Source organism: Porites lutea, chromosome 4 (genome assembly GCF_958299795.1).
Source record: "Porites lutea chromosome 4, jaPorLute2.1, whole genome shotgun sequence".
NCBI classification, from domain to species: domain Eukaryota; kingdom Metazoa; phylum Cnidaria; class Anthozoa; order Scleractinia; family Poritidae; genus Porites; species Porites lutea.
Window position 1 is genome coordinate 27,012,456 of NC_133204.1, and position 25,627 is coordinate 27,038,082.

At 39.9% G+C, this 25,627-nt stretch overlaps 1 protein-coding gene across 1 annotated transcript in view; it reads left to right on the plus strand.

Annotated features, from left to right (window-relative positions):
• LOC140933146 (protein RRP5 homolog) overlaps positions 1 to 25,627 on the plus strand; it is a 55,561-nt gene that overhangs the window by 9,287 nt on the left and 20,647 nt on the right. The window contains exons 9-27 of the mRNA XM_073382661.1: positions 3,763 to 3,888; positions 5,327 to 5,527; positions 6,399 to 6,466; positions 7,193 to 7,249; positions 9,114 to 9,174; positions 10,250 to 10,396; positions 11,285 to 11,490; positions 12,943 to 13,051; positions 14,054 to 14,107; positions 14,962 to 15,159; positions 15,961 to 16,035; positions 16,635 to 16,730; positions 16,974 to 17,042; positions 18,948 to 19,116; positions 19,689 to 19,741; positions 21,430 to 21,511; positions 23,080 to 23,222; positions 24,310 to 24,420; positions 25,448 to 25,617. Coding sequence (XP_073238762.1) covers positions 3,763 to 3,888; positions 5,327 to 5,527; positions 6,399 to 6,466; positions 7,193 to 7,249; positions 9,114 to 9,174; positions 10,250 to 10,396; positions 11,285 to 11,490; positions 12,943 to 13,051; positions 14,054 to 14,107; positions 14,962 to 15,159; positions 15,961 to 16,035; positions 16,635 to 16,730; positions 16,974 to 17,042; positions 18,948 to 19,116; positions 19,689 to 19,741; positions 21,430 to 21,511; positions 23,080 to 23,222; positions 24,310 to 24,420; positions 25,448 to 25,617 — 2,195 coding nt within the window. The remainder of the gene's footprint in view (positions 1 to 3,762; positions 3,889 to 5,326; positions 5,528 to 6,398; positions 6,467 to 7,192; positions 7,250 to 9,113; positions 9,175 to 10,249; positions 10,397 to 11,284; positions 11,491 to 12,942; positions 13,052 to 14,053; positions 14,108 to 14,961; positions 15,160 to 15,960; positions 16,036 to 16,634; positions 16,731 to 16,973; positions 17,043 to 18,947; positions 19,117 to 19,688; positions 19,742 to 21,429; positions 21,512 to 23,079; positions 23,223 to 24,309; positions 24,421 to 25,447; positions 25,618 to 25,627) is intronic.

Here is a 25,627-nt window from a genome sequence, read left to right on the forward strand (position 1 = left end):
ACCGACCTTGTAAAGGAAGTGTCTGGTTAAGTCCACCCGGTTACTTCAAACAGTCTGCTTCGTTCTATGTTCTGGCAAAGCACTAGTTGATGGCACTCCATAAGGTTTGGTGGAGTATACTTTTCTCACGCTCGCCATCGTGTTCGCCACACCAAGATGCATGACCTGATTGTGGATGTGAAGGATAACTTTCTCCGCAAGTAGACCACCAGGAAGGTAAATCGGCCTGCATTCTTTCATTCTGCCTTCACAATTGAGAAAGCCTGTATGGTCATCTTTGACTAACTTGGGGACTGTAGACATGTTACCTGTGCTTTCTGAACTCGCTTTACCCAGTCATTTGCAGTTGTGGTCTCTTCCGTAAATATTGGACCTGACGTCTTCTTCAACTTGTTTCTCACTTTGCAGTTTCTGCATAAACCCACGCTGTTACCCTCATTGCACGCCAGGAGGTGCCTTTCCAACAAGGCATCCCACTCATCGAACTTACGCTCTTGTGTGCGAAGAACTGCCTCTTGGGTGACCTTAATCTCTTCATCTGTTTCTTTGGTGCTATTCAGCCTTGGCTGCTCAGGGCACCGCCTTATGTCCAAGAGCCAATCCGGACCGGTAAACCAGTTTCCTCTTTCCTTCTTCACAATGGTTGACCCTCTACTTCCAAGATCTGCTAGATTCAACTCTGATGGGCAGTACGTCCAAGTGATGTTGATTAGACTAGCGGTTTCTGCTATCTTCTTTACTCTATTTGCTACAAACACCTTCCATCCTCTCCCAGGATTGGTTATCAAATATAGTGCTACTATACTGTCCATCCAAATGTCGTTGGATTTGATGGTCCATCGCTGGAGAGCAGTGCAGAGGTTCTTCACCATGTTTGCTGCCATGTGGCCACTCACGAGCTCCAGTCTTGCTATTAATGTACTTCTCTTTGATATCCGCGACTTTGAGGTCAGAAGCCCTATGGTCACGCCTGCCTCATGCTCTACCACCGCAACAGCTGCTGCATAGTATGCTAGAATGCTGGAATCTGCGAAAAGATGTAAGTGGACTGCTCTTATCTCTCCAACGAATGAAGCAATACTTCTAGACCTTCTTGCATCTTTAAGTTGCTTCGTCCACCTTAATCATTGGTTCTTCAATCTGGGGGAAACTCCTACATTCCAGCCTTTCTTCTCATCGCAGGCTTCTCGATAAATATGCTTTTCCTCAGCCATGGTGGGTGAGATGATCCTGAGTGGGTCATAGACAGTCCCTAGGTAACTGAGTATAGTGCGCTTGGTTACTGGATGTTCTTGTGGAAAAGGCTTTGCAAGCAGCTCCAGTGTGTTATCATCTTTATTCCACGTGTGTCCAAGGATCTTGCTTGTGTTTGGCATGCATTTACTTTCAAGATACTTGACATTCGACTCCCACTTGTGCACCAGAAACCTGGCAGACTCAAGTTTCACAGTACTCTCTTCTTTGAAGCGCGTGAGTTCCTCGTCGTTCCTCTCGTTTGCGTGTGATTGTCAACGTAAGTGTTCTCCTTAAGGGTTCTCGCTGTGTCTTCACATTCTGGCCCTTGTTGTTTACAGTGATACTGTAGAGTGGCTCCCAGAAGTAAAAAACTTGCTTCAACTTCGAAAGGTACACGTGTAAATCTTAAATGTTTCTCTGTTCCTTTAATGTTGAACAAGAATTTGAATGCATCTCTATCCTCCACTTTCACACCCATCTGGAGAAACGCCTTTTCTATGTCTCCAAGGAGCAGATTTGTGGACATTCGCACTCTAACCATTATGTCCCAGAGAAGCGGCTTCAACGGGGGACCAGTAAACATGCAATCATTGATGCTGATAGTCAAAGGCTGGGCTTAGCACTAGCGTCAAACACCATGCGAACCTTCGTCGTAACTGCACTCTGCTTTACAACTGGCTTGTGTGGCATGTAGCACAAAACGTTTTCCAGACGAACTCTGAGGTGCTTCCTGCTCTAAGTTGCTCTTCAATTATGCCACCATACTCTCCTTTCACTTTCTCATTTCTTGACAGCTTCCTCTCCACGTTGTCAAGCCCCTTTGTGCTGAGTGCTTCATTTGTGTTCGTTAATGTCACTCCCGTTATGCAAGGAAAACCAACCTCATAACTTCCATCTTGCTTTCTCACAACACTCTCCTTAATGTCATGCAGAACTTCCAGCTGATCGGTCTCTCCTGGGTGCTCGACTCCCGGTACGTGCAAACTGTACAGTTTCTCATAGTCATTAACCTCTGCTATATACATGAAGTTGCTCCCACTCCCATTTTCGTCTCCCCTATGGACCACCCAACTGAAAGTTGCCTCCTCTACCAGCGGCTCTCCCAGGTGCCCTTTGAAGACTCTCTCGATCCTTATTCTGCTATAAATAACCATCTCCGAGAATGAGGTGTATCTAATGTTCTCCTGTGGACGTCACGTACAACCTCTTGTTCTGTGTATGTGAATACTTAAACTTCCGCTGATTCATGTCTGGCCTTCTCACTGTAGTGATAGAAGTCCAGGGACTTAATGTAGGTGTCAAAGATTGGCATTGTCTGGACTTTGGCTCCATTGACTGTCAAGATTTCGCGAGTCTCATGACGTGTCGGTTTTAACTTTAATAACTTGACTGCCTCACGTGAAATGAAGTTGCGTCCAAATCCTGTATCGAGGTAGGCCCAAATCTCTTCTCCTTTAATACTGACGGGAATAATTGCAGGTAGCGCTTTCTCCCCTGCGTCGTTGGGGTAGATTGTAAGTGACACTCCATCTGGATTACTGCTTTCCCTCTCCGGTCTATCGCACGTACGTCTGTGATGCTTATATTTGCACTTCACGCAACACCGCCTACGGCACTGGTCTGCTTTGTGGTCAGTTGAACGTCCACAATTAAAACACAAATTGTGATCTACAAAGAACTTCTTCCTGTCCGCTAAAGTTGATACTAGGGTACAGTCTTCACTACAGTGCTCTTGTTTTTGGCAGAAAAGGCAACAGGGCTTCATCTTGTCTCCTTGCTTCTGTGAGAACAGATGCTTTTCGCATTTGCTGCTTTCGAAGTGATTTCTCCTAAACCACTTCTGCAGCGGATCAATCAGGTCTTCCACGGACCATTCCTCCCAACTTTAGCCACCCTCACCAGATCAGGCTTTATCTGAGGTAACTTGTTAAGCGTAGTCATAACAAACCCTTGCAACTTTTGGCCTTCTTCGAGGGCTTGAAGCGCGTTATAGTTCCTACTCAGTTTCTCGTAGAATTCTTGCACCCTGAAATAATTGAACCCCTTGACTGGGAATAAATTGATGATTTCTTCCATGTGCGCATTCATGACGACCTTTGTTTGCGTTTTGTATTTCTTCAGGGTATCCTGGTCTCGGCTCCAAAAATAAGGTGATCAATAAAACAGCCCATAGAACTCACAATAACACGGTTTCCTGGTTTATTTTCTCCGAAAGAACTCGCAATAAATCTCACAATGCTCGATGAAAACCGTACAGGGAAAACTCACTTTCTTTTTTCGTCTCGTCCATTTCTAGCTTACTCGCACGTGTTCATTACCTTATTTGGTAGTCCTAGCCCTAATTTGGTAGTGCTACTAAACGTCACGAAACTGTGAGGGGTAGGGTCGGTAAATCTCTTGTACAAACCATTATAATGGCGTAACCGTTCTGCCCGTTAGCCTACCCGTTTCCCCCGGGTAAGAGGCAATCTACCCGTATTTACGGCCACTTGTATGGCTAATAATGCTTGTTTTGATGATTTCTAGGCAACTCATGGCGGTTTGCTACTGAATTTTCTTGGGGGTTTTGAAGGCTCTGCAGATATTCTTCACTTACCAAATTGTGGAGGAAATGGACAAAATTTGGAAGAGACCTATCCAGGAAAGACAAAGGTTAATGTTAAATACATCCACATTGTATATTAATTACCAGCTTAGAAAATGCTTAAAAATCAATACTGTTTTAATAAAGGAGAATGGCTGTCAGTCTTGTAGGAGTTTTTCTTTTTGATTATATATATATGTAAAAAATTACCGTTAGGTTTATAATTGCACTTTCTACACTGGTAGCTTTACAGTGCTGTCAGTAAATCAGCCAGTCTATCAATCAACCACCCAACCAATCAATCAATCAATCAATCAGTCAATCAGTCAGTCAATCAATCAATCAATCAATCAATCAATCAATCAATCAATCAATCAATCAATCAATCAATCAATCTATCGATCAATCAGTCAGTCAATCAATCAATCAATCAATCAATTAAGCAGTCATTCAAGTGACCAGTTATCACGCAGTTGTTTATTGAAATAAATTGTGATTGTATTTTTACAGTATGCATGTTTCACCCTATTAAGCCATTCATGCCTGAGTAACTTGTTTATAACCACCGATGTCTCTTTTCATACCACTCTTGGAGTCAGCCGTGTTAACAGTCATTTGCAAATTTGCCATCTAATTTGCTTATGGGAATGAGATCTTTCAAACTATACTTGAGTGGACATACTTCAGTCGAACGGGCAAAAGAAACACAACAACAGCAACGATGACCACAAAACACATGTAAAGTTCATGACAAAAATGGCAATAAGAGGCTCTCCACTGCACTCCTGTGAATTCTTCAGCATAATTTCACAGCCCTAAGGGTTTTGGTGCATAGAAACTTTTCCTATCAAAGAAGAATAGTTGAAGAAAATGGACAAAGAAAAAAGGAAAAGCTATACGTTCTGGGGGGCAGTGTCACCAACTGACCAACCCAAAACTTTACTTTCTGTCCATTCTTTTGAAAACAGTAGTTTAGCCTCACAAACAGAAGGAATGGTAATGCTCGACTTGTAAGCAACGTTTTGGATAGGCTGGTTCTTTTTTGACCAGATACACTGTAGTAGTGACCAGGAAACAGCTCAGCTACAGTGTAGCTTGAAACTTTGTAAATGGGTTACAATATTGGTTGCAGTATACATTGTACCTCAGAATGCTATGGATTAACAAAATTATCATTTGGCCTATACATGTAAATAAACAACGCATGATTTGTGTAAAAATATTATTACATGTACATTTGTGAATAAGGTAAGTTTTTCTTGATCTCATATAATGAAACAGATTGAAAGGAACAATAATGTTGTAATTTTTTTGTTGCTCAGCCAATCTGAATAACATTAAATTCGTTCAATTTAACTCTACAAAAATGGATAAACAGGTCCACGTAGGTTTTAAACTTCAAAGACCTTGCTTTTGAACAAGTTCCTAGACCAACATACATGATTAGATACGTCCACTTGTACTGTGTACTGCTTAATGCATATGTCTGGTGCTCACTGTTTATAGGTGAAGTGCCGTCTTTTGTATATAAATGCCAATACCAAGACAGTCGGACTCAGCCTGCAAGAGAATGTGGTGCTTAACAAAGCTACCAGCTTTGGTAATTGGTCCATTGGAGACATTATAGAAGATGCTGTTGTAATGAGAGTAGACCAGGGAATGGGTCTGTTGATGAGATTATCCGACAACAGCCTGGGGTTTGCTCATGTAAGTACTTCCACTAACGGCCACTTTTTGTGGCGGACAGTCCATACATTGACTCTTGTTTGAACCTCTTTACAACGGCCACTTTCTTTTCTCCATAAGGGTGGCCGTTGCGGAGAGGTTCAACTATATTCAAAATTATCCTGGGTAGAAGCTAGAGAACAAGTTCTTCTCTGTTGTCCTAGCCTTTATTTTTCGTCCTTCTCCTTTTTTTCGTTTTTTTCAATTAATAAAAAAAAGTGTGTGTTTATTATGTGAAATTACTACCAAGGGTACACGCACTAACACAACATCTAGCGGTTTGAGAATGGAGTTTTGCAAGGTTCTATACTAGAACCTCTTTACTTTACTCTTTCTATGGCGCCTATTCAAGACATAAAACTGCCCATAACTTAGACTGTATGTTCTAAGCAGATGATTCATATACACTACATTATTGTTGATCTTCTTGATCAATGCCCTGCCCTGAACACCCTTCAGTGTATTTTCGAGAAGTAACAGTATAAAACACCAAAAATAAGAAAGTGTGCAGTCCTAGCAAAACAGAGATCATTCACTTTAGTCCTTGTTCCGATCAAAGAATTCAGTTCTTACCGATTGTTTGATTGGCAACGCCACCATCAGACTGAGTCTGTAATCTTGCAAGCCGTCGCCACCCTCTAACCCGTAGGGGGCGCGGGAGAGAATCGCGCCCCCCACGGTTTAGGGGGTGGAGACGGCTGACATTTCAGACTATTCTCCCCCCCTCCCCCCACCTATACAGGAACTTTAACAATGTACAGCTGTAAGCATTGACTGAAATGAAAGTTAGTTAAAGTGTTATTAACAGTCGAATTTATGGTGCTTGTTGTTGTTAAATTATGTTTGCTGATAGATATCTAGAGTGTCTGATGAACGTGTAGAGAAATTAGGAAAGAAATACAAAGCTGGAACCACTCACAGGTATTGTAGAACAACAGCAACAAAATTGTTTGTTGTTTTCCTTTTTGCTCTGTACTGTAGGTCCTATACACGTCAAGTTATGATTAACTAAGGTAGCATGGTTGTTAAAAAGATTCCCACTCCACCCCCCCCCCCCTCCCACGAAAAAACAGACAGGTGTAAGTTTTATTTTGTTGTAAATGACATTTGAGAGCTTTAGATTCTAAAACGAGGAGACTACGAGAACGAGATTTTCCTAACACTAAGTAGTGCGCGCGTGCAAACCAACGTCATTTTGGTGGGAAAATGTGATAGCCATTATCATTCTACTAAGAGTTTTAGCGAGAATGTCGCAGTGGCGAAAACAAGTTATCACAATTACAAATTTTGTCATTTAGCGATTGGGAGAGAGCTTGACCTCCTTCAACGGAAATAAGCGAAGTAACTTCTGTGGTTAAAAAAGTACAATGATGCTTTCTGGATGTGTATTGTTAGGGAATAGGCGAGAAAACTTAAAATTGAATATCGTCCTCGTAGTTGTCCTCGCCCTGTAATCTAACGCTCTCTATTAACGAATAAATGCCTGAAAGATAGTGGAGAAATATTTTAAACTCGAAGGTTGTAATGACAACGCAGTGCTCGATTTGAAACCAACATTTTGGGCAATTTAGCGTCTTTTTACCCAGATTATTGACCAGAATATAGAGTGACCAGCTTCAAGGTTAATATTATTTTTCTTTTTTCTAGGTGTCGCATTCTTGGCTTCAACTCCTTAGATGGACTTATTACCCTGACTATGGAAAAGTAAGATCATGAAAAGTAATAAAACAACGAACGAAAGAACAAACAAACAAACGACACACACACGTTGGCTATAAACAGTTACAGACAACACGTGAACATTATTGTTGTAACTGTTTATACTTCATGCAAACAACCGAATGTAGCGTGTAACGTAAAATAATAGTGTGTGTATTAAAAGAAGCAGTGGGAACAGCCACCAAATTGAGCAAAACTTAAAAATAACCATTCAAAAATTAAAATTAAAAGAAGGTACAAATAAAACAGGAATACTTTAAGGTACCAATGTACAAACGTAAAGAAGATGAAAAGGGATTACAGTCGTGGCATTTGAAAAATTTTTAGCAGAATAAATTTCAAGTTTGTTTATTTTTATTGAATTTAACGTTTGCTGTAATGCTTGGAGGTATGTTTGTTTGACACGAAGCAGCGATTTTATCATTTACAAGAAATTTCTTCTCTAACGCCAAGTTCCATAGCGATCACAAGACGCGTAATTAGTAGCTGGTTTATTGAGCAGTAGCTGGTTTATTGATCGGGAGGCCGTGAGCTTAAATCCCGGCCGAACCACTAATTAAGGTCTTTAAACAATTAGCGAGATCATGCTACAATCTCTAACAAATGTGGTTGACACACTTGTTGAATACGCGCGCTTTTATAAACAATTTCATTCATTTATCATTTCATTCTGTTTAAACGCCGTAAATCCCCCAACCCCCCCTCCCTTCCTAAATCAACGTTGTATTGTTTTAGTACAGGAAGACTTGAGGGTCTAAAATACAACATTGATTTTGGGGAGAGGGGTGGGGGTACACAAGGGAAGGGGATTTGGATACTTTATAGAAGTGTCTCAACACTTTTGTCCCTCATCGTAACTGTAATTAAAACCCTTTCTCAGTCCAGGTGATCGCGTCATTGGGCGTTGACATTATAACCCTTTCTTATCAGCTGGGTGGGTATGTCAAAGAACCCGTGACATTGGTGGAAAAGAGTAGGGTAGCTAAGCGCCAGTGTCATGGTTTATCTTACTTATGCCGTTATTGGTCTGGGTGGGAGAGGTGAAATCAAACATAGACTGAAGCAGCTACATAGTGCGCCGTTACAAGCTGACGTCCGATCTCGCCTCTCTGGTCCTTCCGTAATTCAGCCATTGGTTGCAAGTGGGGAAAATTAGGGCCATTTCGTTTTGACAGAGACCTTAAATATTTATTATTTTTAATTAACAATTATTCCTCGAATTCGAATGGTCTCTGAGTCAATAGCCCATGAGGCCTAGGCCGAATGGGCTATTGACTCAGAGGCCATGAGGGCGAGAGGAATAATTGTTTTAGTAAAATCCAACTTTAGCTAGCAAAACGCCATTCAGCCGCCATTGTATTGGTTTTCAAAGCCGGCGCTTTTCGCTACTAGTGGCCTATAACATATAGCCTAGTAGTAGCTCAACCAATCAGAACGCAGCGTTGATAATAGACCAGTAGTTGGATTTTACTAATAGAAAATAGACAGTGAACCTGTCATGATGAGTAAATACATACGGCTGTTTCGAGAAAGTTTGTCGGGAAAAGTGCACGCGACATTTCCGAAAGGTATTGTGGGTGGTTTTGAGTTCACTGCACTTCGAAGAAATTTGAAAGAATGGCACGAGAGGCCATGGACGTATCTTTTCGAGTGCTAAAGGAAAACAACAAACGTAGGTTCGACAGCTACAGTGTCAGGAACAATGTATTGATCATATCCCATATTACCTTTCGGGATTCTCGCTTGCACATTTTTTCCGACAACCTTTCTCCAAATAGCTGTATACTATTTATGGACGTTCGCACTGCCACATTTGAATGATTGGTTGTTTCAATGTTTATGTTCAAAGGTCAGTCATAGAACAACCATTCTTACGCTACCACGATGTCAAGCCGGGATCTCAAATCAAGGTACAACCAACCTAGCTTGAGAAAGTAGCCCACATTTCGCAAAGCAACCACTGCCTTCCTCGAAACGAGCGCAGAAATTCCGTACTGACACCGCATCACTTCCCAAATCTGGGTAGTGCTTCTGATTGGTCGTTCTGCGTGGGAAATTTACTTCAGCCAGTCAGAAGCACTACCCAGATCTGGGTAGTGACGCGTCATCAGTATGGAATTTCTGTTTTCGCTTCTCAGACGTCATTTCGGGAAGAAACCAGTGGTGGCGCCGAAAAATGTCGACTGTTTTCTCTACCCTTCCTAGCTGGCGGGATTAGTGGGAGAGTGCTGTAGTTTTTTGGCAGCCGTTTTTTTCGCCGCTCGCGAAAATCCCTCGCGGTGTCGCCGCTAAGGATGAAAGTACACCGACCACAAGAATCCGGCCAGCCACTAAGGCTAGTTTTCTCAGGCCACAACCTGTCTGGCCGCTCTTTTTATTCTGTTTGCAATTTGAGTTTCCATCCGGTAATTAACTTATGTATAATACTTGTGAATCATAAGAAACTACCCGCGTGGCAGTGCAATCCTTGTAACGCTCTTGTCAACGTCAGTATTAGTGCTCATTTGTGAAAAATGAAGAAATTGCCTCAAGATCTATTTAAGTCTAAATGATTTTAAGCAATTGGCCAGAGTACAGAAGAACGGAAAAGAAAGTGATTAGTGAATAGAATGAATGGCATCTTGTCTCACTACCCACTGCATTTTCAAAATCTTTAAAAAAAGAAACGAAACTTTTCCTGAAGCTTAGTAGAACCCAGCAAAGGGAACAAAATGCCGAACAAAAGCGAAAAAAGGCGAGAGTGAAAGAAAGCACAATCATATAACAGTCCCACGCGCTCATCTTTTTAGATAAAAAGTGTTTGATTTCTGTGCATCTCTGGCCTGAAAAGCTGTATTTCATGGGGTTAGCACCAGGAACGAACAGACCAGAAAAAATAACAACAGCTTCATATTTTGTTAATGAGATAATCGAAATAAGGGTCCAGTGGCTAGTACATGTTAGTTTGACACTGTGATGCTACATGTATGTTTATGTCGTTGTTAGGGCAAGATAATCACTCTGGAAAAGTTTGGAATGCTGGTTTCTGTGTCAGATCACATCAGAGGCTTGTGTTCTACACTTCATTTAGCAGACATCAACCTTAAACATCCAGAAAAGAAATTAAAGGAGGGAAAAGTTGTCAAATGCAGGGTAAGTGAGTTTCAAGCGAGGTCTTATCAGGTTTGGATGTAGTGGAATAAAGTCAAAGTAAAGGATACGTATCTTGATAACTGGTTACATATCTTGGAATGACTCGAGTAACTGCAAAAGAGGCCGCTGGTTACTGTAAACTGAGATTACTCTTTTGTACAGTTATCTGCTGTGAAGCCCTCATCTCCAAGACTTTGCACAGTACACCGAGCTTGTAACAGACCAAAGATGGCACTGCAATGTTGAATACTTTTAAGGTGAACTGCAGTCACTTGTTAAGAGGAGAACCTGTCATGGCGAGACTGCACTGGAATAAGTGACCCCGTTTCCGTTTTTCGCGGTGCGGCAATCGCGAGGACGTACTACCAGTAGGAAGCTGTAGCAAGGACGACCGCGACGGCAACGAGAAGGTCACAATTAAAAGAAATAGGTTTAGTAAGCAAAACAACAATTTCGCACGTGCTGCACGCTTTTTTGTTCATTTCTTTGCCGTGACTATACGAATATGACGTGAAATTCCTTATGCGATGTTTTATGGAGGAAGAAGACACACGACGACATTTTTTGCCTCTTTTTGAGCTTAGAATTAAACTCCAACATTTAAAGCGAGTTGGAATAAACGCGTCAAAAATGCAAAGGTTAGAATTCAATTTCAGAGTGACATGTTCGCTGCCGTCACCGTCGTCGTTGCTGAAGCTACCTATGTTTGTTTGTAAGTGTACAGACAGCACTGAGTACTCTAAATATCAGGACATGCCTGTCATAAAAGGGTCTTCTTTTACTGACAACAATTATTTGGTTTTTGGTCCAAGACTGCACGCCATTCTGGTCGAGTGGCCGGTACATTTCTTGGAGTGATGTTTCAGCTTTGTTTTTGTGTACTTTAAGGTCCTTTCAGTCGAACCTGATCGCCGAAGACTGCTATTGACGCACAAAAAGACAATGGTGGAATCCGATCTTCCTTTCATCACGGACTACAGTGATGCTAAGCCTGGTGTCAGCACTCATGGCTTTATCACGGCCATCAAAGACTTTGGTTGCCTTGTAACATTTTACAACAACGTGAAGGGTCTGGTGCCTCGAACTGAGCTGGGGTAAGTGTTCTGTACCTTAGGCCATTTCCGAGTTCCCTCACACCTCTGTATCAAAACAAGGTTAACTGCTCAGCGTTTGATATGGAAATGATTTTCATTCTCATGCAAATAAAACTCATTTTCACAAGAAAGGTTGTGCACTTGGCCTCATTTTGAAAGTGAGGGTTTTTGGAACTCGGAAGTGGCCTTTTCTCCTTTTCAGATCCAAGAAGGAAACTGGGCCGAGTTAACTTTCGTAAAGACTTTTGGTAATGTTACTGGGGACAAGAAAGAAAAATAACCAATAGCTGACCAACGCGTCCCAAGGAACGATCCCCGAAACAATTGCGGGACGCATTTCCCTTCCAGTTCCCTTCTAGTTTCTTAAGTGGTACCATAGGTAATTAAAGTGGAATGGTTGGGAAACCCTTTGTTATAGGTTTTTGTTAGCTTTTTTGGACCTGACCGTGCACAACATTCAATAGCATTCTTATCATTTTAAAGTTATTGACCAATAGAAACATTGCATTGATTTATTCAGTCATAATTTGTGAACAGAAAACAAAGGATTGTGCACAGTCAGGAAGCTTGCAACATCAACTACAGCATCATTGTTTTCAACTTCGATGTTTGCCGGGTTTCCTAACCAGTCTCCTCTACTAACTATGGTGGTGGTGGTACATGCTACGGCAATTGAGTTATCTAGTACACCCGTCCATATTTGTACTGCTGATAGATCGAAAATTAATGAACACATTGTATGAGTTTAAAATAATGAACATTTGAAAATCATATGTAGGAACTGCAAAGTCAAGAATTAAATGAAAGAAAGAAGATCATCGAAGCTATAGATGCAACTTTTGCAGTTGTGAAAAGGAAGCCTGAAAAATTTAGGCTTGTACGGGATACCACAAAAAAAAAAAAGAATTTGAATGAGAAAGATGTATTTTACTGTTATTTCAACGTTGTGAGATTTCATCGAGCACTGTACTCTGACGGTAGTTCCAGACCTCCATCCCGATGTTTAAGGACGTAGGACGGGCCAATTTGAGAATGAAATCGGAATTGGAATCGAGTCAATTATCTTATCTCAAACCGAGCGGGGATAAGAGTCGGTTTATTATGAGGTAAACAAAACGACACCAACAAAGTTAGAAAGTAGAAATCGAGATTTTTAGAAAATCCTCAATTTTGGTGTTTATCGGGCCTATATTTAACAAGATACAGCAATTCAAAACTCCAAAATTTACTAAGAAATATATAGATTTCCGGAGAGTGTCTCTGGCAATCCATACATCTCTCAGTAAATTTTCAAGTTCTTAAATAGCTGTGTCTTGTTCAATATTGGGCCGATTAACACCAACGTTGAGAATTTTGCAAACCTCAATGTTTGTTGAGAATTTTGCAAACCACCGGCTGTGTGGGTCTCGTGTTCTTTGTAAGTTTCCTGAGATTGAATTTTTTTGTACACAGGATATCCCCTGATACTGATCCACGAAGTGCGTTCTATATTGGTCAAGTGATGATATGCTATGTACTGAGCTGTCAGCCTGATCAGGCCAAATTAAGGCTCTCATTCAAGGTACAACATAACATAAGCTTAATTTTTCTTGGTTTTAAACGTCCGTTACATTTGTCACGTCTTACAGGTTTTACTTTATTCCCTGCTCTTGCACAAGTGTATTTGTAAAGTTGCTAACCAATTGGCTTACCTTTTCGCCTAAGTTAGTTCATGTACTGGAATGAGCGTCAATTGGGAGTTTAAGCAGCCATGTTTTTGAGCGACGCACCTCAACCGGAAATGGACTTATTGTACTCTTGAGCCTTGGTTTTGAATACGTTTTTGGGCAAATCGTCTCTTTAAGAGTAAAGACACTCAGCAATACAAATTTGGTAGCGTTAAGGCATATTATAAAAGAAAAAGGCTCACTTTCGGTTGACAATCGTCACTCAAAAACATCGCTGCTTTAACTCCCTAATATACTCTTACCACGTAAGCATAAAAGCGAGGCCTGAGGGCCACCAGATTTCCCTCAAACTTAAAAAAAAGTAAACAGGGAGGTGAAAACTAGAACGATTTGTGAGTTAGAGGTTCAAATTAACCCCAAAAGATATTCCTGGAGCAGTTATAGTGAATGAACGCGCCTTGGAAAGTGGACAGTAGAGAAACTAACCTTCCGCAAGGATCCTTCGGAAATACATGAAAAGTCAAGACTTTGCTATTATCGGAACGATTATTACCAACCGCAGCAGCGCGGCAGTTGTGAGAACTATTTCTTTGTTGTTGTAGTCGTAGGGTGCGCCTCTGCCACTTTATACAATTTAATTGCGATTCGGCCCTTAGGCCTCGCTCTCATGCCTACGTCGTAAGTGTGTATAATAAATATTGTGCTGCAAGTATTTTGTACTTCGTTCCTGTCATCCTCCTTGTGCCCAATATTTATGTTCGATGTTTCCGGTTGTCAGTTAGGAAACAAGGAAATGCTCGTAATACATTGTAGTTTAAGTGATGAGAAGACTTCACGACCCAATGTCCTGTAGTTTAACTCAAGTTAATTTTGTCATTATTAAAATCTTGTTGTAGTCAAGTTTCAAGTCTACAGCAGTTCCTTTGGAAACCGACAAAGTTGCAGGACTGGTGAGTTGAATTTTACACAGCTTTGTCAGTCCTTTCCTGATTGTAACAATAACTATCCTGTAACTAAAACTGGGATTTCCCAAACGAGCATTATATGAACTCATGCAGTCTGTCTTATAAAGCCAAAGGTTTTACTCTAACCGACATTTAGAAGTTGCAGGTTATGTGTTTGCCAAGACTGCGCTTCCAAGACATTTCTGGAAGTTAGTCGCGCACGCCTAACTTTGGGAGTCATTTTTTAACAGAGTTGTAAATGTCAGTCGGTCATCGGACAATGTCTGACATTTTTTTGGTCCGTGTCCGTAGAAAACGTAACTGTGGTAGAGCATGATGTCTGATCCAAAATATTTAATATCAAAGACCATCACTTTGAGCACGAGCGGACGTCCTTCTTTCCTCAGTCCCACGCGCGGCAAGCGAGAACGTACAATTATGCAACTTAATGGTATAAACTCAAAAGAAAAACAAGAGGCTGCTCGCCGACTAATTACTTTGCAGATTAATGAAATTTGCCTTTGAGAAAATGCGAATCTCTGTACCACCGAAAGAGCAACTGGTAGTTATCAGCCTATCTGTAAATTCCGCATCCACCGTGCACAATTTTCGTCAAAGTGGCCCAATGCGTCTTTGATTGAATCCGTCCGCTTTTTTTGTTTTGTCCGAGGAAAATGGTCACTTGACTGGACATATGTCCTTCGATGAAAGAACATTTATTTGCAGCTTTGTTAAAGGTAGCTAAAATTGTTAACTTTTATCTCGACCTTGGTTATTCTCATCCAATACTGTTAATTATCCAGCAATTTTAGCTGCGAGACCGAGAGTTTTTAATAACCATCCTACTTTTCATCCAACAGCTGCTTGAAGGTGATGTGGTAAACAATAGTGCGGACGGACTGGACATTTTACTTCAGCCTAGTGGAGCTCCTGCATTTCTCCCTGTTTCCCATTTGTCGGATCATCTGATTAACTGCAAAGCTCTTCTTTCTGTTTACACTCCCTCTACTAAGCTGACGAATGTCGTTTATTATGGCAGGTCCAAGGACAAATCTATGGTATCCTTGTACATTTGTGTAAAATTCCTCGCGCTTTAAAGCGATGTTTTAAGCCACAGTTGTACCAAATTGGAAAATCGTGATTTTGTGTCCAAGTTTGCGGAAAGAATAGAAGACAACGCTGTGATTTCATCAGTAAATGATTGGTTAAAACCTTTAGTGTGTCATGTATTGAGCAGATTTTACAATTTAAAGTTTGTCAGCAAGATATAATCGTTTAAATTAGCTAAATCTGTCGTCCCTGAAATTAACACCTTATATCTATTTATAAAAGCGCTCTTTAAGAATTCCGCTCAATACATTGCACACTACTGTCTACCAAGTATACCCCTCTGCAGAGCCAACTCGTGAAGTTTTGTATCTGCGCTGAATTCTTGGACACAAAATTTTCAAATTTTGAGACTTCCGAAGGCGTCCCGACTACTACGCGAGTGCCAAGCAAGGCATGCCTAATTGTGGTAATTATTTCAAAATTTATTAGGATTTGGACAAAACGCGCGTGAAATTATTCCCTAATTTCACTTGTCACCATTTGATTACACATACTTGCATTCCACGCTTTAATTTTGTTTATAAGCTGCGATGTTTACAAGGATTTTGGAGACGTGCACGTGAACACTTTAACTTATACGCTCATCTTTTATCCAGTTATGAATGTCTCGTAAACCTGTCGGTGTCAGTCGTTGTACTTCGTGCAAATGCTTTAAATAAATACATAACAGTGAGTTCAAGGTGTCCTCCGCGACCTTAAAGTGAATAAGATAGCAGGCTCGACAATTCTTTAACACATCATTATCTCAGCTGGTATCACTAAAACCCTCTCTTGTCAAAGCAGCAACAAAAAGAAGCCTTTTAAGAAGCTTTAGTGACCTAAAGGTTAGTACATTAACCAATATCCTACAGTTATTTGTGATTAATAGAAACTACCGTAACTAGCATGCTATCGAGAATTTTACAATCTGAATGGCTAACATACTCACCATTGCTAGCAATAAGCAGATGGGATAATGAGTAGCGAGCCGGCGTTTTGAATGAAAACAATGGCAATTTCCTCAACAAATCTTTTGTTTGTGTTTGTTTTTTTTTGGCGATATTTCTTGGAAAGAATCGATTAAAATACCTGCTAGTTAACAATGCTCTCCAAGTAACTGCTTAAGTGCCTCAAAATACTGAATGGATTTTTTTTAATTTTAAGAAGTGCAGATTTAGTTGTGTATTTGTGGAAAACAGACGACGTTTTTTCGTGAATTCCAGTTGTGTAAATAAAGGCTTGAATTGAAGTATTGTCATCAAACCTTTTGTACAGAACTGAAGGAAGTATGCTGTTGGATTTGTACTCAAATAATTGGAAAAATTGAACAGTAGGACTTGTACCTTAAAACTTCATTGTGACAAAGTAAACGAACTTGTTATTACCGCATTGTACAGGTTTAATGATAATTTTCGCCTTTGCCTTCAATATAATTTGCCTCTAGGTGGGAATGATTTTACCAGGCGTTGTCAAGAAGCTGATGACTTATGGAGTATTCATTGAATTTTCCACTGGAATTTTTGGCCTCGCTCCAAACTCTGTAAGTATCATGAATGTACGCCATCGTTCTGCACACGTATGGTTACCGACTGATCAACTAGTCTCCTGCTATAAACTCGGAGATGCTGGCTGGTTCATCCTTCTCCATTCGCAAAATGGTGGTGACAAAGGAAAGAAAGAAGAAAGAAAGGAGAAGAAATCTATACTAATTCCCCTGAAAAGCAAATTTATTTCAATTTTACACTTAATGATTTAATTCTGAATTCCTGTTATTTCCTTCCAGTTTCTAGCCGATCAGTTTGTGTCTGAGCCTGCTTCACATTTTCAAATTGGACAGACAGTTATGGCAAAGGTTTGAAATTACAATCATTAATGTAGGAAATAAAGGTTCTTGAAGGGGCTATGTCACGCTAATTATAATCAAATGTATGAGTTAAAGGTTCTTAAAGGGACTATGTCACGCTAATTGTAATCATTAATTTATGAGTTAAAGGTTCTTAAAAGGGCTATGTCACGCTAAGTGCTACCTTTTTAATTAAATCAATTGAAGTCCAAAAATAACTATCCAGTTTTGTTATTTAAGAATATATTTGTTCCCCGAATACAATCAACTCCCTTTATAGCGGACACTGTAGGGACCTCGAGGTAGTGTCCTCATTAGCGAGGGTCCGTAATAGCGGGAGTTTATTTCAGTCAAACATCTGTAATTTATTTTGCCTGGGATTTAGCTGTTTTCCGTATTATCGGGTTGCCCGTTATAGCGGGGTGTCTGCAAGGCGAGACTTTGACTGTATTTAGGCGTTGAAACTGTTTCCTACCGTCCATTGCAACGGATGGCACGGATGGACGTGGATTGAACTAAAGAAAAGTTGGGCACCTTTTTTAAGTTTTTGTTGCTGTGCCTGCAAATGTCACTAAAAAAAATTATGGTTAGTGCTCACTGATGAAATTTGTTTGATATCTTGTTCAGGGAGCATTTTGTGTTTGAGTAAAAGCACTAAGTAATGACTCCAGCATAGAATTGACCTAAAACAGCAATATTCTCATGACAAAGCCCATTTAAATCACGCCAAAATGCAGAGATTTCATTCACTCCAAAATCACTAACATCGGTCTCTGTCGTTCCTTTCTTTTGCTCGCCATGATTGTTGACTTTGTTTTCTTTAGTTAGCTTGTTTGTTTAATTTCAAAAACGTAGTGAAGCATGCGATTTCCGTCGAAAAACGCGGGTTGCCTATAAGAGTTCCTATCAAAAACGCGGGACATGCACGGTAGAGCGGATGGTTGAACAACCACTACCACTCAAAAGAAATGACATTACATTCTTTTAAAACGTATTCTACAAATTTATGACAGCTGTTATTGGGTTTCCCAGCCATATAATGTTGAACATATCAAAATCTACTTGACTAATCCACAACAATAATTTTTCCATAGGCTTTACTCTTATCAACCATAGAATGACGTCAATATGTTCAAAACTCAAGTAGAACCATTATATAGCCGCAGGCGAGTGGTTTCACGGCAAAGTTTTGAACATTTTTACGTCATTTCTTTGGTCGGTAAAAGTACAGACCATGGAAATTGCTGTCAAGTTGTCTTTTTACAATAACACTGACACTTTCGGACGTTCATTTCCGTTGAAGATTCTCAGAAAATCGTCCGCGCAAGAAAGAGAAAAAAAATTGCGTCACCATCACGTCATTTCCAAAGTCTTTACTGTTTTCGACCAAAAATCTCGACCAGTCTATCAGCGCGAGAAGTTATTGCTAACTTATCGTGAAAAATGTTCTGGAGATGAAGTAATACAGTTTGAAAAGAAATGGAAAATGAAACATTTGAAATTGAGATAAGCTCTGCTTTATATGGAACCCATCAAAGCATTGTCGAAAGCATGTCGATTCACAGGCGCAGCAGATTTCACTTAGGCCCATTTCATACGAATTCCATCAGGCTGAAACTGTATACTCAATTGAATTCGAAGTAATCTGGTTTCAATTGTCTACACGAATTCGCAAATCCGTCGGTTCCAAAAAAACAAAAAACAAAAGCAAAACAAAACAATACAAAACGAAAACATACTCTGGAGAGTGGTTTCAAAAAGATGCTGCATCGATGAGCAGTTTCACTGATTTCGTCTGGACGGAAGGCCGATTCGGGTAAAAAAGATCTGGTTTCAAAAATATCCTGATTCGTATGATCATGGCCTTACTTAAAACCAACACACCTTTTTTTTTTTTCAATCTTTATGTGTTAGGTGACCGAAATTGATGCAGAGAGACAAAGATTTCTCGTCAGCCTCAAGCCGTCTGAATGCTTCCCAGAACGATACTCTGGAGGCTCTGATGTTGTAAATGGAGTAGAACTGTTGGAAAATTTTCTGTCGGAAAGGCAGAAGATTGCACTGCAGCTGGCAGCCAGTTCAGGTATTTCTAAGCTTGACAGACTAAGGCCAAGTCCAAACGTCGAACTTGAACTTTTCATGAGACGGACCAAACTTAGTGAGTTAAGTTCATGAAAAGTTCCACGTCTTGCTCAGTTAAGTTCGTGTGAATGAGTTTGGATCGTCCAACACGTTCTATCCGCCTGAAGATCGTTTCCGGGACAAACGTCGATCTTCACATGCGACGAATTAAACTAATGAATTAAAAATTTGTATGATAATGTATCTTTAGCCTCGTTAGGGAAAAAAGTTTATTAAAATTTCTGTTTGGTCTGGTTCAGTTTATTGGTTCGAAGCGTCTTAAGTTGGACGTCTGACCCAACAGACGATCTTAACTTTTTTAGGTTGACCCAAATTAGAGTTTGGTTCGTCTCATGAAAAGCCCGACGTTTGGCCTAGGCCTAAAAGAATTTTTTTGTTGCCTCTGGGAGGAAGAATAGTGGACAATATCATTTACAAAATAAGGATTTGATTACTTACGCCCTCATTTCAAGCTTTTAAAAATTATATTGCACTTATTACATGTTCTTATTTTTTTCCATATTATTTTCATAGAGGAGATGAAAGTTCTGACCTCGTTAACTCCAGGAACCTGTGTTGAAGCAAAGGTGATTTTATTAAAATTGACATCAATATGATTTATTTTAAATATTATCTACTGGTAGACCAGTCCGGAATATCCCTAAATTTAAGGACAGGGCCAACTGGTCACGCGCCACTTTTTAACCAATGAGATGGCGCGCTTGTGTTTATCAACAAACAAATCAAAACATCGCCCCAGTGATAAAAAATTTTCAAAACAACGGACGGAGTCGGACAGAATTAAAGATGAGCTTACAGTACTCGTCTAGGTTGCACATTTAATATTTCAAAGAAAACATGTCATGTAAGAGAATATAGAGCATTAATCATTGCAAGGAATCATTGGGGTGTTCGAACTGATTCCGGACCGATCGCAGAGGTCGTGGCTTCACTGGCATGGCTTGCAAGATTTTTGATAGAAGCAAACTCGTCCCGTGTAAAAATAGCCTTAGAGAGAGTGTGAAAATTTGTTGAGATCGTACAAAACAGCATTGGTACTACCTATTAACTTCTACAGGACAAGAATCAAAGAACCAGTCATCATAACCAGAATAGAAAGTAGTTGAAATTTATTAATTTTTCTTGTTTTTTTTTTGTGTTGTTTCGTGTTGACTTCACGCATCTGGTGCTTTCTTTGCTTGCTGTAGTACCTGCAACGTTTTAATTTTATCCCAGATAATGAGTGCATGTTCAATGAGTAGCGAAATACAGCATTAACAATTGAGATTTGCCTTGTTTCTTTGATTGTTTTTTTAACGGCGGATGAACATTTGGAGAATCCAACAACATTAAATCTTTCCAGATTAGTGAATTTCAGAAACAAAGCGGTTAGTATCTACCTTGCGCTTGTGATCTTCAATTTCATCCCCGCAAATTCGGCAAAGTGAGGCGAGATGTTGGACTTGAATATCCATAACACTAATAAAGTTGTTTTGGCCTTGAAAAGAAAAAAGGCAAAGGCTCGTACTTATGCGAAAAAAAGTAATAACACGGCTTTTGTGAGAAACCCGGGAGTGGAAAACCTACGTGTTTTGGACCTCGGAATTCAAAAATTGTTTACCAAAATTCTAGGTTGTCTGCCACCCCCACATTCAACATGATAAAAGTTAATCGATATGACAATCGAGGAAAAATATTTAGAACTTCGTAAAAAATCTGTGAATCGAAAAAATAATAGATACAAGTTGTTCACCTACCTTGAAAGCCGACCAAAATCTCTCCTATACATCGCGTTGTTTAAAAGATAAAAGAAGAATAAGCCACAAAATGTGCTGAATATTTCACGAGACACTTCCAATATGGCTTCCGATACGCTGTCCACTTAAAAAAATTGTGTATGCCTCATGAAAAGTCTTAAAAATATGCCTGAGAACCTCGAAACGATGACTGATTCTGTCCGACTCCGTCCGTTGTTTTGAAAATTTTTTATCACTGGGGCGATGTTTTGATTTGTTTGTTGATAAACACAAGCGCGCCTTCTCATTGGTTGAAAAGTGTCGCGTGACCAGTTGGCCCTGTCCTTAAATTTAGGGATATTCCGGACTGTAGACCCTGGTATCACCATCGGGTGATAATTCACTAAAGATCATTACGCCACCCACATTTAACTGCCTAAGAACGGTGGTCTGCCCATGCACTGGTTTGTCACTTCCTCTCTTTTTGAAATTTAAAGAATATTATGTTATTTTCCGCGTTGGCCAATTGTTTTTATCAGGTTGTTCATGTGAAGTTTCAAGGCATCGTGCTGCAGCTAGCTGAGAGAGTCCAGGGATTTGTTCCACATCAGCTAGCCAAAGGTCGGTTTATATCAACCCGGTTGGAATGTAAATACCACAGAATAGAAATTACTTAACGAACTGTCTTATAGTAAAGACATTAACAAGGGCTAGTGTCGTGTCTTTCTTGGGTCAGTGTGTGTACGTCATAAAAAGTTTTAGTGCATGAGGAATCTGAAGAATCCGTATTCTCTGTTTTCACTGTCACGCCATCAAGAATAGAAATTGAAACTATTTAATACAGAAAGTCAAGAATCTGAGAAATGGGAGGAGATAAATAGGCAAAAAGCTTAACCACGATTCAGGTCTGTGCGATACTAAATGTACGAAATAATCGAAACAATTTTTGCGAACACTTAAGGCTGAGTTTCACAAGCGACGAAGTCGGAGTCAGAGTCGCAAGCGGAGTCGTAAGAACGCTTATGACCTAGTGAAAATCAAAAGTCGGAGTCGTAAGCGGAGTCATAAGCGTGACGGAATCGGAATCAGAATCGGAAGGATAAACCAGTCACAATTCGCGTTCCCACGCTTTGTGATTGGTTTAGTTCTTCCGCTTTTGTTTGCGACTCCGACGACCAAGTTTTCACTTGATCGTAAACGACGGAGTCGTAAGCGGAATCAGAACGCTGTTTTCACTAGATCGTAAAGTTCTACGCTTCTGATTACGACTCCGACTCCGTCGCTAGCGAAAATCAGCCTTTATGGAGCTTTGTATGAAGACGCCGTGTTGGGGCACAAATATGACGGGCGGAAACTAACAGAAACCTCTATCTTTGTAGTTTTTCTACAAAGGCATGAAGTCATCGCTTGAGGAACTTACAAGGATTAAAGTAATGTTTATTCTGAGACAAAAAAATTTTAATAGAAAAATCGGTAACGTTGTTAGCCTAATTGAGAGCTTTCCCGGCCGCCATCTAAATACCGTGTCATGTTAAAGCCTAGAAATTCAAGCGTCCTCTATCGCAAACCGAAGAATCCTTTCCAACCGAAAATTTGTAGAAATAAAAGTGTTTAGCTGCTGTAATGCCTCATGAAATTAAGCACTCAGAAGAATCAATAATTCCTTAGTCTGAATTTTGGTGACGTCATCTGACAACCGAGAATACCTTATTATAGGAAATTAACGATGCACTTTATTAACGCGATTTTAATTTAAATCTCACTATTTTACATCATTGTTGTTTTACAGCACCTTTATTTCAATAACAAAACCTCGTTTTCTCATAGTTCCTCTATGAACGCCTCGGAGTCACTATCTGACAGTTCTTTAAGAATTGAGTTCAAAATCACTTTCGACTGGTCTTCGTATTGATTCGTTTCCCCGAAGGTGACTGGAAATGACTGAAAATGCAATTTTTTTCCTTTAGATATGTATGTTGAGAAGTTTGTATTGCAGCAAATTCGCGGAAAATAAAGTTAGGCGCACATTGCTTTCGGAGATTTCGCGTTAATTTGATGTATGTAAACCTTACTTTTGGAAAATTCGCGTAAATTTTGTGTAACGTAACTTTTCTTCGTGTTGTCAACGTGCATCGTTAATTTCCAATAATAAGGTAGTCCAATATTAACTGTCTTTATTTGTTTTGAAGGAGTAAGTTGTGACCCTGGCGAAGTTGTATTTGGTTGTGTATTAGACTGGGATTTTGACAAGAAAGTGGTCTTCATCTCGTTGAACCCACAGCTGGTAGCACAACGAAAAACTGTGAATTCTCAGAAAGTTAAACAAAAGAAGGTAACGTTCAGTTAACGTTTCATCTCCAGAGGTTCCCAAACCTAAAACTGGCCACAAGGAAAAACAGTCTCAGTGGAAAATATTCAAAAGCAAAGGGTACTAACCATTTATGTTGGCGGTTTCAGATCTTTAAAGGGGCCATGTCATATTATTTGCTGTTTGTTTGAAAAGCTAAAACTTGTCTTCGCATCTATTTTTTTACCAAAAATTATGGGCTAGGTTTGTTATTTAGGGCTATATTTAAGTATTGAAAAAATTACTGTCGTCTGTTGCGACGGGTGGCAAGGATGGACATGGATTGAGACTTTAAAAAGTTGGGCTAACGTTTGCAAGTTTTGATGCTTAACCTGCAAAAACCACCGCGAAATAATGATTAAGATTAGTGCATTAAATTTGTTTGATATAGTTTGCGTATGGGAAAAGGCACTAAGTAATGACTTAAACAGAGAATTGACTTGAAAAGCAGTATCCTCCTGATACAGCTCCTTTAAAGCTACGGTAAAACGCCGGGGCAACAAAAACGTGCAACTTGTTTTGCAACACTGCTTCAAAACGAGTTGAAAAGCAATGTTGTGCGTTTTACCACTCACGAATCAAACCTGTCTTGCAACAAATCAGTTTGCGGCAAGTTGCGTGAATACTGACTTCTGATTGGATAAAATTACGCGGGAGTCACGCCGCACACGGGAGGTACGTCACTGGTTGCAAAACAAGTTTGCCTTGGGCCGGAAAACGCACAACATGTACAGATTTTGTTGCAAAAAGTAGAACTAGTCTCTACCTTCTACAACAAGACATTTGATGGGTGGGTGGTAAAACGCGCAACATCGCTATTCAACCGCGTTTTGCAGAAAACGAGTTGCACGTTTGTGCGGCCCGTTTAACCGCACCTTAAGTAAGTGGCTCATCCAGCTTTTCCATTTCCTAAGATAAGAGGGGGACCCGGCCTTGGAGATAATTTTTTCTCGGCCCAGCGGGCCTCAGTTTTTCCTGAAATTATTAATCTCGCGTGAAAGACTGTTGATTAGCGTTTGCTTACCTTAGCTTTAATTTCATTTAGCTTCATTTAGAGTTTTCTATCCTACAGCTAAAAAGCGGACAGGAAGTTGAAGCTTGTGTCCAACTCATCAAAGATAACTACATTGTGGTGATACTTCCTCAGCATGGCTACCGGCTGGCTTATTCACCCACTAAACTGGTATGGGTTATTGTAGACCTAGGAGTTGGGTCTATTTTGTCGAAGAAGTCCGTAAATTTTACTTTTTAGTCGAAGAAAAGGCACTTTACTCAAATCATTAATGATTAAAAATAATTACAAGTCTAACTGATCTGTGAGTACCATTGGTCAGTTATTTTCGAAGTCATTAATATCTCAAAACGTATTGTTAATTAAGTCTCATAGTCTTATTAGGTCTTAAATTTCTATAGAAAGAAAGAGAACAGAGAAAAGAACAATAAATAAATACGTAAATAAATTGGATAACATAAAAAAAGTAATTAAACGAATTGAACTAAATACTGTAAACTAGCACGGAAGAGTAGAAAAGATTAATCAAAGCAGGAATTAAAAGTTAGCAATTAATTATCAATGGTAAATGAGACAACAGCCAGTCTGTCGATAAAGAAATCAGTCAGTCAGTCAGTTAGTTAGGCAATTCAGTTTGTAGTCAGTCTGTTTGGTCATCAGCCCTCAAGTCCATGAATTGAACGGTTTATCGCTTGACCAGTGAGTTAATGAATTAACCAGTCAGTCAACTCCAGTATTTGGTCAGTTAGTCTTTCAGGCAGTTATTCATTGGTTAGTCGGCCAGTCAGTAATATAACTACTTTAGTCACTGAGTCTGTGGTTCAGTCAGTTTGTCAATTCATTAGGCACTCAATGGATATGTCAGTCAGTCTGTCCGTTCATTAGGCAGTCAATGAATCAATTATTCAGTCGACTCATCAACCTGTTAATCTGTCAGTCAGTCTGACAGCCGGTCGGTTGGTCAATCAGTCAGTCAGTCAGTCTGACTGTCAGTTAATCTATCATTCTCCCAGTTCATAACCTGCCCAATGAATCGGTCAGTGATTCATCAGTCAGTCAGTAGGGTGTTTTGTCTGTTCGTCATTTATCGACCAGTCGTTCCGTTTAATTTTACATAAAATGCAACCATAACATACATTTGTCGTAAAAAAGAAAATTTGATTTGCCTCTGTTAAGTGTTATTTGTTTTCTTTCGTAGCATTTAAATGACATCAGCGATGCGTCCAAACGATTTGCTGTAGGACAGACGTATTCTGCTTTTGTACAACGACAAGGAAGTATGAAAGATAATCTTCTACCGCTCGTAACGCTTCGAGAGAAACACGTTGGAAAGGAAAATATTATGCCTGGGGCCATAACCACTGCACAGTAAGTAACT